At 48.8% G+C, this 12,130-nt stretch overlaps 6 protein-coding genes across 6 annotated transcripts; 2 read left to right on the forward strand and 4 right to left on the reverse strand.

Annotated features, from left to right (window-relative positions):
- Positions 1-255: 255 nt before the first annotated feature.
- On the reverse strand, positions 256-847 carry AO090020000340 (uncharacterized protein; the record flags this gene model as incomplete). The annotated part of the gene is made up of 2 exons (XM_023238045.1): positions 256-462; positions 584-847. 2 exons carry the CDS (start codon positions 845-847, stop codon positions 256-258), a joined length of 471 nt encoding a protein of 156 aa, XP_023092802.1.
- Positions 848-1,243: 396 nt separating this feature from the next.
- AO090020000339 (putative siroheme synthase) lies at positions 1,244-2,972 on the reverse strand (the record flags this gene model as incomplete). The annotated part of the gene is made up of 2 exons (XM_001824619.1): positions 1,244-2,595; positions 2,648-2,972. 2 exons carry the CDS (start codon positions 2,970-2,972, stop codon positions 1,244-1,246), a joined length of 1,677 nt encoding a protein of 558 aa, XP_001824671.1.
- Positions 2,973-4,001: 1,029 nt separating this feature from the next.
- On the forward strand, positions 4,002-5,684 carry AO090020000338 (proteasome regulatory particle lid subunit RPN5; the record flags this gene model as incomplete). Its single annotated transcript, XM_001824618.3, has 5 exons — positions 4,002-4,085; positions 4,140-4,196; positions 4,256-4,492; positions 4,547-5,035; positions 5,085-5,684. 5 exons carry the CDS (start codon positions 4,002-4,004, stop codon positions 5,682-5,684), a joined length of 1,467 nt encoding a protein of 488 aa, XP_001824670.1.
- A 225-nt stretch (positions 5,685-5,909) lies between these two features.
- On the reverse strand, positions 5,910-6,758 carry AO090020000337 (alpha/beta hydrolase; the record flags this gene model as incomplete). The annotated part of the gene is made up of 1 exon (XM_001824617.3): positions 5,910-6,758. The coding sequence occupies one exon, from the start codon at positions 6,756-6,758 to the stop codon at positions 5,910-5,912; it is 849 nt and encodes a 282-aa protein (XP_001824669.1).
- Positions 6,759-7,809: 1,051 nt separating this feature from the next.
- Positions 7,810-8,298, forward strand: AO090020000336 (uncharacterized protein; the record flags this gene model as incomplete). Its single annotated transcript, XM_001824616.3, has 2 exons — positions 7,810-7,865; positions 8,001-8,298. 2 exons carry the CDS (start codon positions 7,810-7,812, stop codon positions 8,296-8,298), a joined length of 354 nt encoding a protein of 117 aa, XP_001824668.1.
- A 2,979-nt stretch (positions 8,299-11,277) lies between these two features.
- On the reverse strand, positions 11,278-12,114 carry AO090020000334 (uncharacterized protein; the record flags this gene model as incomplete). The annotated part of the gene is made up of 2 exons (XM_023238046.1): positions 11,278-11,400; positions 11,455-12,114. The coding sequence occupies 2 exons, from the start codon at positions 12,112-12,114 to the stop codon at positions 11,278-11,280; spliced, it is 783 nt and encodes a 260-aa protein (XP_023092801.1).
- Between the last annotated feature and the right edge of the window lie 16 nt (positions 12,115-12,130).

The raw sequence follows: 12,130 nt of genomic DNA on the forward strand, positions 1-12,130 counted from the left end.
CCATCACGTGATGATATATCAGCATCACATGGAGAAGAGCTACCGCAGAGTATGCCCGCAGGGCATTAGAAAATGGTTGTTTCCAGATCTCAATCAGAAGCACTACAATATAGAGCGCTCATCCTATTGATAATAAAGTAGAAGATATAGTAACTGGTATAGTAACAATCCAACCCAAAACCACGACTGCCCATCGCGCCATGCGCAACATTCCTTTATTAACCCTCAAGAACAGCAGAATCCTACTAACTGAACTTAGCGGCAACTCTTGCATTCTGGCCCTCGAATATCATCCACGCGCCCAATTCTCCTAGGTCCAAATCCACCGGGTCCGCCGCCGCCGCCGCCGCCGCCTCCGGAGCCGGATCCACCACTGCCTCCCCAGCGAGCCCTAGTATTCGGATGATTTTGGGAACGATTGATATTGAATTGCGAGTTCTGCGCGGCCGTGTATGGATCAAGCTGTGAAGTCAAGTCAGCATAACATAGACAAGTATGATGGTGGCGAAACAGGACAAAGCAGCTAGACAGTGTGGAAGATGTGGGATAGTTTGGTGACTAAAGGAAATAAACCATCACGTACCGAGAAAAGGCTCACGAAGTAGAGGCCGAAGAAAATATAGATGTTCTCGATAAGGCGGTTGATGCGAACCCAGAGGGGCGGACTGAGATGATAAGGCACAGTCAGTGAGTTGTCATCCAAGGCGTAAAGTGGCTGTCTCCATACCTTCCCAGAACCTGTCCATTGGACAGGTAAGTTTGCGGTTTTGACGACATGATGCAGTAGCGACCAGACGTTGTTGGTTCTGTTAATGACGGTAATAGAGTGGTGGTAAGTGGCATTCATGAGATGGGGATTGGCGTGCTTTATCTTAGCGCCGGAACTCGTGATTCAGGTTCCACTTTAAGGCAACGGTTTCCATATCGGGTAACTGAAATAGTGACTGAGGTCCCGTCAAAGCCAGGCAAAGATAACATTCTACTTAGACATACCAAATTCAGTATCAGGAACTCTAATTTTCTCGCGAACATACTTCCACACAGACTGAAAAGTTAGCTGTGTACCTAGTGATATCTTACCCTTATGATACCTGAAAGATATATAAAAAAGTGATCGATAATGACAAGCAATATTCTTCTTGAACTCTAGTACATATGGGTATCTCTATATACAACTCCAGAGCTCCAGTGCCTTCCCACAACGTCATCAGCCATAAAACGTCATTTGGAAATGTAGCCTTGTTTAATCATGTTTCTGGTCGTTCTCTGGAACTATCTCACCCCGTAGGTCGTCCAAACCACGGAAACCTTCTTCAACAGTCCACTTCTCGTCCTTGCGAGGATGTAAGATGTGGCAGCTAGCCCCAACGACTAACAAGCCAGGTGGGCGTGAGCCTTCAGCTTCAAATGCAAGGCACACATTTTCTAGAGTAGAACGGATCACTCGCTGATCAGTGCAGGAAGCCCGCTCAATAATCGCGCAGGGAGTATCCTTGGGCCAAGGAGTTCGTGGGCGCGAACCTTCCTGGGGTGGTGTAGTCAACGATTCTACCAGCGCCGATAGTCGGTGTAATGCCATCAAAAAGACTACTGTTTGAGTGGGAACGTAGGTGGGAGGCTCGGGAGCTGCTCCCTTTCTTCCTGTCCCAGTGCAGATCAGGACCTGGTCAGACACGCCTCGATGAGTCGCTGGTATCTCTGCGAACAATGAAGCGCTCAGAGCGCTAGTGATTCCGGGCAAGACAACTGGAGTATAACCTTCACCTCGGAAGAATTCAAACTCCTCACCCCCTCTTCCGTACAAATACGGGTCTCCTTGCTTTAGCCGAAGAACATACCGTCCTCGACGCAGTGAGTCCAGCCCCATTTGCAGAAATTCCTCTTGCGCTTGATCCGCATTCCCAGGGAACTTCCGTGCAATATGAACTTCTGTTCTCCGTGGAATTAGTTTCAAAACAGGTTCTGGAACCAGTTTATCTGCGAGAATGATGTCTGCATTCTGAATTGCATTGTAGGTTGCTCGCGTGAGCATGTCCGGATGTCCAGGGCCCGAACCTGCCAAAACAATTTTCCCTTTCTTTTCTAGGTGACCCAGCCCATTGGTGCTATCCAAGCTATTTTTACCAGACGAGTATGCTTGAAGAATGGCATCGATATCAGCATCACTAATAGCAGCGAGTTTTTGGAGAGGCCAGTATTCGCATATTTGGGAGAGCCAGCGGATCCGCCGTGTCTTTGCGGCAGAGATGTCATCCTCTGTCACTAACTTGTTGAACGTATGACTTTGACCGGTGATATCATCCTCGTCTCCTTCGAGGGGTGCAGTGCACAGACCTGCGGCATAGTCCTCCGCCCAGAGGCGCCTTCTTACGGCTCCCAGTCTGTCTATAGCGGTTCCAAGATTGGAAGGGAGAGAAGAAGAGATTTCTCTCCTTAACCGAGACGCAAGCTTGCAACCACGCCCCGATGTCGTAATCCCAATATGAAGAGGGCCATCTGAGTACGTGGACAGCAAGCTAAAAGTACACAGTTCCGGGGCGTCAGAGACATTGACAGGAATCCTAAGCCGCCGACAAAGCTTCGAGATGTGTGCACCTATCAGGTAATTAGATAATATTCCTTGGTAACTTGTAAGACCAGCACATACTCAACGGATGATTCCCACCAAGGGTTACAAAAACCGTGTCAACGACATGGTCGACCTCTTCCCGGCCCAGAGTCTTCAGATCATCATCTTGGAACTCTCTGCGTACCCATTGTACAGAACCATTCTCAATACGCTCAGATAAGCTGAAATGCAAGTCTCCAGTGTCTGGCGCAATGATGACTGGCTTTGCGCCGGCTTCTAGGGATTTCGCACAACGAGCTGCAGCAAGAGGGTTTCCACCGATAATCAAATGGACCTGGGATTCAGCATAGACCGCCGTCAGCAATGGTGCTGGAGATCCGTTATCACACGATGCGTCTTTCATTGTGCCAAAGTTGCCACCGCAGGTAAACCCTGCTGTTGCGAATGGAATCTCTTAATGTTTTTTTAGTGTACTTTGAGATAATTGTGAAGATGTGGAAGCGAAATCAGCGAAAACCGAGTAATTTTTATTCCTTTACCCCACAATCACCGAAATGGCAGAGGGGCCCTCAGTCAATATGATTGCTTGCGGGCACAAAATGTCCGCGGAAATAGGCTCAACGCAACCGAATGAGAGGCGAATTGGAGATAAGGATTGAGTTTCTCCTGATAATCGCAGTTACACGGTCTGATAAGACTATCCAGGCGATTAATAAAGCAAATCCCATGTACCACAGCAGTTATCAGTCATCTGAAATTGTGACTCTTTCTTTTATATACATTTCTCTGTAGTTCCCGATGCGGTTAAAGCGATATTGCGTGATCGTGCATTTTGTTGCTTATCTAAGCCCCGCACTGGTCATCACGAATCAACCTGAAGCTCATTAGCCGTTATCGCGATGAGGATGTTTTCACGGTTTGACTGCCTCGTTTCGCGATGTTACCCACTGATCAGCTATTATGGTCGCTGCAAGACAACCGAAGTTGCAGCATGATGGTTCTCTCACAATCAGTATATCAGAACACTGGCAGGATTCAATAGGGAAACCCTAGAACTTTAGCCAAGATAAGACTAGGATTGAGATAGAATACCCATGATGTTCATCCGGGGAGGAAGATGCCCTAGAAAAGTAAACATAGAAGACCAGGAACTTGAACCTCCTCAGCACTTCCCGTGGTGATGTTGACCAGACTGATGCCTTAGTCACCAATACTAGAGTGTATATCACGTGACATAGAGCTTCGGGCAGCTTGACTGGCAAGACGTCAAGCTCCATGTTCGTTCCCATCCTCAGCCCGTCACTCCGTCATCAGATATATCTTCTCACGAACTACCTCCCATCCCTCGGTTTCGGAACACTTAATCCATTCCACTTGATACCCTCTATCATTAACTCCGAAACCGTCAAACTCAGTCACAACATCCGTCATCATGGCTGACGGAGTATTGAAGGCGGAGAAGGACTTCTCCAAGGATGCTGACAAGCTGATTCCCGAGGCCGAGCAGATCGCCAAGGTTGGATTCGCTCCATATAGCTGCACTCGAGTGTGATATTGACATGACTGGTAGACCGATGCCCAACGCGCGATTGACAGTCTGCTCGGACTGGAGAAACAAGCGAGACAGGTATGACATATGACCGCCCCTGTCTGATGGTCTACGATATTGACGGAGTTCTAATACAGGCCTCTGACCTCCCAACTACATCCCGCCTTCTCGTCACGATTGTAACCCTTAGCAAAAACTCCGGAGACTGGAACCTTCTCAACGACCAAGTCCTCCTTCTCTCCAAGAAGCATGGCCAGCTTAAACAAGCCATTACAAAGATGGTGCAGGTGGTGATGGGATTCCTGGATGAGACACCCAACTTGGATGTGAAGTTGTCTGTCATCCAGACCCTCCGGACTGTGACTGAGGGAAAGGTGGGTGCCTCGAGAGCCTCTATCTGTCCAGCTTATGGCTGATACACCGTACAGATCTTTGTCGAAGTCGAAAGAGCCCGCGTCACCCGCATCCTGTCGAACATCAAGAAATCTCAAGGCGATCTCAATGCCGCCGCTGATATTCTCTGCGAACTGCAAGTTGAGACATTCGGATCCATGACTAGAAGAGAGAAGACCGAATTTATTCTGGAACAAGTGGCCCTTTGCATAGAGCGTGGCGACTGGACACAAGCAACAATCTTGAGCCGCAAGATCAATAAGCGTTACTTCAATCGTAAGCCGAAGAAGAGCCCCGAGGAGATCGCGAAGCTCAAGAAGGAGGCCGAGGAAAGGGAGAAGACCCGTGGTCCGGATGAGCCCCCGATGGAAGTTGACGACGACGTAACGGATCTGAAGCTCCGCTACTATGAACAACAGATCATCCTTTCGAACCATGATTACAAGTATCTGGAGGTGTGTAAACATTATCGGGAAGTGCTGGATACAGAGTCGGTAGAAAACAACCCAGAACAGCTGCGAGCAGTAAGTATTGTTTGTCTTGATCTTGTTGGTAGTAAGCTAATGATCACAGGTTCTTGCCCGGATTATCTACTACATCATCCTGTCCCCGTATGACAACGAACAGTCAGATCTGTTGCACCGCATCCAATCGGACTCTCGAATCTCAATGGTTCCCGTGGAAAACCGGCTTCTGAAGTTTTTCACCATTCACGAACTGATGCGCTGGCCGGCCATTGGACAGCAATTCGGCCCCCATTTGTGCAATACCGATGTATTCAGCCCCAAGCCCAGCCAGTCCGCAGACGACCAACCATTCAAGCGGTGGCAAGATCTTCGGAAGCGGGTTATTGAACACAATGTTCGTGTTGTGGCCAAATATTACACGCGGATCCAGATGGGCCGATTGACTCAGCTTTTGGACTTAACTGAGGAGGAGACGGAGAAGTACATCAGTGAATTGGTCACATCGAAGACAATCTATGCGAAGATCGACCGTCCCGCGCGGCTGATCAACTTCGCCAAGCCGCGCGATGCTGATGATGTGTTGAACGAATGGAGTAGCGACATGAAGAGCCTCCTGGGGCTCTTGGAGCGCATCGACCACTTGATCACCAAGGAAGAGATGATGGCCCGTATCCTCCCCACCCGGGAGAAGGGTAAGGCCCGTTAAACGGGGTGGTTTAGAAAGTGGTCAGCGATTATGAATCGGCGCTGGTTTCACGGCGTGTAAAATTACGAGACAGTATCTAGAAATGGATTAATGCTTTTGCATGCTATATACATGATGCTGCGCCGGCTATTGCCCGTTCTCCAAGCTAATCGTCTATTATGAAACAGTTTCCGTGGAGTCTATAGGGGACGCCAAAGTAAAACATTCTAAATCTAGATCTATAATCTAAAAGGGCAAGTCCATATCATTCACATCCTCCTCTTCCGCATCCTTCTTGTTACCGCCCTCCAACTGCTCCCTAATAAACCTCACCGCAGCATCCAGGTACGGCCTCTGGCTCGGCAAGAAATGTCCACCAGGATGCCACACAACCTTACCCTCCTTCTCCGGATCTCCCGCACAAGCCTCAACCAACGCCCTACTCCTCGACTCCTCAACAACAGCATCTAATGACCCCAAAACATGCAAAATCGGCGTCTGCAACGCCGGACTCTCATAAAACCCTCGATACCGCGCCCCCGGCGAGCGAAATCCACTATAACACAGCGCAAACTTAAAAGGCGGATGACTCAACCCCTCAAACGCCTTCGGAAACGGTACCCCAGCCACAACAGCATCGGTCTCACCCTTCCCCTCCGACGCAACATTCGCATCCAAAAACCTCGCAAACGCCTCCTTCCGACCCGGCTCGAGCAACGAAACCACCATGGCGGCCATGGCCGCGCCCTGCGAGAACCCGATCACGCCGTCGAAGGGCCCCTCCTCGGACATCACTTTTGCGACGGCCGCCAGCCCGTCCTCGAGACCGAGGTATTCGGGCGGCGAGGCGGTGTTGGAGCGCCGGAACCAGCCGTAGGCTTCGAGGGGCTCAGTGGGGGTTTCTTGGGTGGGTTCGTAGCCGGGGATGTCGGCGGGGTTGAGGCGTAGGGGGCCGGTTGGGTAGGTTGCTGTTACGTCGTGGAGGGGGAAGGCTTTCGTGAGGTGTTTGATTAGGGCGCGGCTTTTGGCGTGGAAGAGGGGGCCGGATTGGGTGTAGCCGTGTAGCATTAGGAGTTTGAGGGGTTGTTTGGACATTTTGGCTTTCTTTTCTTGTAATTGTTTTGGTTTATTTGTTTATCGGAATAGGCTGAGAATGGGGTTTGATTTGGGGGAGTTGTGAAAGGAATAATTGGGATGATGATATGATCGGAGACTTAGTACGGTTTAGTTGAATTGAATTGTAGAGCCGATAAGATAAGAAAGGCGGGAAAGAGTGGCATTATTCGTTTCCCCTCTATAGGGCATCGTAAGTATAGAAACAGACCAGTTTGGCACTGCAGTGCAGGATGTGGAACTCAATTGGAGTCTCATCCTGGCTATAGTATTCTTCTACGCATACCTTCAACACTCTTGAGTTAACTCAGTATTCTTGATACCCTGCCTTAAGGGCATGTGCATGCATGTATGTGATTGTAGGTATACACCTACGTCAGAGTCATGCACTGCGGAAGTATACAGCATGGGGCCTATAACAAGTGAACACGTCCACCATAAGTTGTAGATCTTCTGGCGGAATGACAGGGACGAAATGCATGACGATGAGCCTCTACACTGCACTTTTAGGTCCCTGGAGAGGTTGGCTTACAAGAATGAGGCTGAGCATTGCGAAACAATGAGGCCGGAAGTCCTGCCCAGAATGTGTGGTTAGCCCTGGTACACATTTCCTTGGCAAGTTTCAGGCCTTAATATAGGCTAATATGCGAAGTGTATACCCAGAGAGGTACACCGTCAATAACTTGTGGTTCCCGAACTTCAAGGAGCGATTACCCTCAGCCCAAGGCATGTATACATATTTGTCCACCCGCATTTTAAGCATAAAACATCAATACCCACAGAACAACAAGCAATACCCCGTACTTCTCTTAAATTCCTAGTCTAGTTTACAATGATTCCGTTCCTATTTCCTAGAGACCAATTCAGGTACCAATCAGGCGATAAGATAAGGCCACCCAAGTGGAGAAAAGAAGGTTGAACCCCTCATTAAGTTTCTCAAACATCAACAAAGACATCCATCTATAAAATAAAAAACTCCTATCATCAACGATATCTTTCCTTGTCAGATTTATAAAATCCAAAAACCACCAAAATGACCGACGCAAACACAATCCAGACCCTCGACACCCGCTTGGGCGAGCTCCTGGCGTACGTCACATAACAAACTCATTTCTTTTTCTCTATTTGCAACCATACACCAAAACCCAGAGATAAACCAAACCATGCCAAAAAAGAAAAATAGTAGCCACAATCAACAAAACTAACCAAACAAATCTCAAACAGAGCCATCGAGTCCCACCCGATGATGACAAGCTCCCAACCGCACCCGACAGGCTTCTATGTCCATGACTTCATCCGCAACACTCACACCAAGCTGAGGAACATTGACGCCCAGAAGCTCCAAGCGGCAGACCCTGCCACCGTCAAAGAGTTCCAGGATATCCGGGGCCGCAATATGCTCGCTGAGCAGCTGATCGAAGGCAGCGGGCCAATGGCACAGATGATGCTCATGATGGGGGGAGGTCCGCTTGATTTTGGGGATGCGATTAAGCAGAAGGTTCGGGATGTTAATGCTGTTTAAATTTTGTATGTATTTGTTCTAAGATCGTGGTGTGTGTATGAGATAGGATAGGTTTGGAATTGAAACAGGGCTTGCTTTGGTTATGGGTGTGACTGATCGGTCTTGGTTGACTCCGTTCTGGGGTTGATGCTGTTTACCAGTTTCTAGAAGCTCTGAGTGTAGAGTTTGGCTGTGTAAGAGACGTTTGCCTTTTTCCTTTACCTCTTTGTTTGAGGATACTAGAAGCTCTCTGGGAATGATACAGGGCACAATGACAATAACAGTAACGACACTAAGCATGTAATTCTTGCTTCATAGCATCGAAGTATACTACGATGTACCGGCAAAGCTATTGGAACTTGATACAGCGTACACAGTAATAAATTATCATCGTATAAGCAAACCCCGCGTAGAGAGAAAATCCATACCTGTGAAATAGACCACACAAAATCCAAAGGACAAAGTAGAAAGGAAAGAAGCAGCGTTGATGACAACACTGATCCCATTACTCGAAGCTATCTATTAGTCCTAACCAAAACAGTCCTCCTCAGTCTAGAGAGATTAGCCTTAAATTAAGGCCTCATCAGCCGTCCAATTAACTTCCAGGGCTTGTACCACATGGGAGCGAACCTGTAGGATTTTCTGGCTACGTCTGGATTAGTTTGATGTTAGTGTGAACGGGACGGTACTCCGAGAATATTAGATTAGTGGGTTCTCTTTTAGCGAAGTTTACGATATAAACGAATGTGAAATGAAATTTAGAAATGAACTACAGGTGCAGGTATATTGCATATTCTAGGTTCCCCAACCACAGAGATCGGAATTGGAAAATGGAGATAGAGGGGACAAAGGAAACCCGTATCTAATTACAAGTACATGTTTAGAAGACTCCACTGTGGAGCAGCCGCCTATCTATGCTACGGAGGATTCTGAGGCCTAAGACGGATGTGGCCTAAATAGCACTCCACCATCAAGACAAATATACGCCATGCCGGCAGTGGCTGGCTTGTCTACTCTACAGTGGGACTTAGTATCTACAAGGATCTCTACCAGGGTACTACAAGGGCAATCCACGGAATAATCTGGAACATGAATACAATTGCATAGCATCGAGGGATGTACACGGCTTGAACGTCCTGGTCAGATAGGCTAGCCTACAACAGGACCGTATTTCTACATCCTGCCAAAACCAAGCGCTATCTGCCTGACTGGATCCAAGTTTCACCCGTAGTCACATCCGCCGTCCTAGCAATGCCAGCAACCAGTTATTCATCTTCGTCATAGGGGAGGATCCACACTCATTCCCATGACATCCGAATACGTGAATCAACCGGCAACGCTCATGCAGATATGCCCCATGGTGGGATCCACCCGTCATATCCTTCCATGACGGGAGAGGTGTCGGGAGAAGATATTGTCGTACGGATCCCACAGCATAAAACAAGTATAAAAGCAAACAACGTTTCGATAGTAGTCAAAAAAGAGGCAAAGGTTGATATAGTATGGACCGATCATTGCCAGATATCCGGAACTCCCTCCATGTACGCTTTTTGGTGGAAACTTGGTAATAGAAATGGCTGCGCCTGCTTGGGTACTTCTCATTTCCCTTCGAACCTTTGTATTTTTTGAGGGGTTTTCTCGCAAGGGGGCGAGGACTCCATCTTCTATCTGAGTTTTGCTCAAGAAAAAGATTAGATTAATCCATCGAAAAACGCCACATGTCTTTCATCATCGCTCCAGCCTGGTGTATCGTGACATCTACTTTCTGCGGAAAGAGCAGCCCTCAGTGAGACGGGCCTTGCCACCGGTGGGCTGGCAGAGGACGGTCGAGCAACCGGCGCAGACGACGACGGTCTGGGCGTGGGAGAAAACGGTGGTGATGGTGAAGCAGCCGGGGCACTTGACGTCCATGAAGAAGGAGCGGGGAGCAGGCACAAGTTGCTATAATGTCGAGGGTACCAGTCAGCCATCCAACCCACCAACTCTGTCTGTTCCCAGAATTGGTGTCTTATCATACCTTGAGCTTGTGCTTGCGGGCCTCGGCCTGAGGCGTAGGGTTGAGAAGGTCGACCGCGAGAACCTGTCGGGAGAGAAAAAATTCTTGTTAGCAGCGTGGACTTGGATGATTTCGATGGGAAGCGGGCTCCGGGAGGCGACGGCGACGGCGAGCACGAGATGAAAGAGTCGCACTCCTTATCTTTGCTTATGTCGAAGGATATCCGCGAGGTAATGGGTGGACAAAACGGGCAGAACCTACCATCTTGACGAGACTAAAAGTCGATCAGCGATAAAAGTTGAATGGTGCGCTGATGGAGATGGCCTGCTTGAAGGGTGAGGAACGAAGAAGGTGGTCTCGTGGAGAGGGCAAACTCTGAAGGGAATTCACTGCTCCCGTTCAACCCACTGGCCCTTTCTGGGAAAATAGGGCTCAAGCCCTCGCTAACAATACTCCTTTCAGGAGTCTTGGCGTACCCGGCAGCTTTACCCCGTACCATTTCGAGCCTGGCCCAATCAGCGGCCTCCTTTCTGCTTACCTCACGAAGCCCCAAAGGTCCTTTCCGGAATGGACTCTTCCAGAGCCATCGCATTATCGCCATCGTCATTCCTCTCTCTTCTATCCCCACGTACTGTACGGAGTACTGTCCCATGGATCCTTGACCCGATATGGCAACCAGACATTCGACATTTCACCCCAAGATAACGTTACAACATTAAGGTAGTATTTTCTATCAACCTAATCAAACATTTAGACATCACATGTGACACAAAGGTTTCCAGCCCATATGCATCGCAGGATGAATGGCCCGATATTCCTTCGTCTTTTTTATACAGCCTGACTCCAATTTGCAAAAGGCCAACCCAATGCTTTAATGTTTTGACCCGAAAAATGAATCCAGCAAGCTTAATTCAGAAAAAAGAAACTCTTACCGGTTTATGACATACTCACCATGGAAGTTCTTCGCATAGTTGATATGCAATGAAATCTTGACATTCTATCTCTCAGCTCATCTTCTTCTCAACTGCATCCACTTCACCATTCGCGGTTTGCTTCTCAACATAGGGGTGCTTGATAGTGAGGCACCAGATGTCGATGTAGTCACATATCGTGGTGATAATGTCGTGCTGTTACCTGATGAGTCTCGCGCAAAAGGATATGTGGGGATAGGAGGGACTTACGATGAAGCTTCCATAAACACCAATCGCCAGACCGAGACACACGTAAACGAAGGCAACCTGACCGTCTCCGCCGCCCAGTGCGCTGGGCCACAGACCAAATACGGGGCCAGCGCTGTCAAGAACAGCAAGTGCAAGGGGGCAAAGAAGCACGTTGAAGTAAGGGAAACTGGACTTGACCAGGTGTGCAGTGATCATCGTGCCCACCGCGTATGCGTTGACCAGACCCACGTAAAGGGCAAATGGGACCATGTAGTTCTCCAAGATAGTTGGTTGCAGATAGAGATAGGCCGGCACGAACACCCACACCGCAACAAGGGGCAGAAGACCAAAGAGCGGTGCAATGGGGTCCTGCCCACGCTCTCTCCGAATTTGCATGACATGCACAATACTCGATCCAGTGGCGAAGAAGAGTACAATCGCGCCGTAGACCAGATACCACTGCGTAAAAGGCATGTCATACAGCTGCTCCGGGATGGCATCCAACTTGGGAACACCAACGGTCTCCAGCATTGACTGATGCCAGAAGCTACCGCCTCCCATGTAAGCCGTGAGGCCGAAGACGAGACAAAGCGTCAGAACACCTTCCACGGGACCAGAGATAATTCCAAGAGTAAGCACTTGGGTGTAGTACTCATCCCAGGTCTGAACATAGAATGTCATGGTTGCTGTGTCACGT

Source organism: Aspergillus oryzae, chromosome 6 (genome assembly GCF_000184455.2).
Source record: "Aspergillus oryzae RIB40 DNA, chromosome 6".
NCBI classification, from domain to species: domain Eukaryota; kingdom Fungi; phylum Ascomycota; class Eurotiomycetes; order Eurotiales; family Aspergillaceae; genus Aspergillus; species Aspergillus oryzae.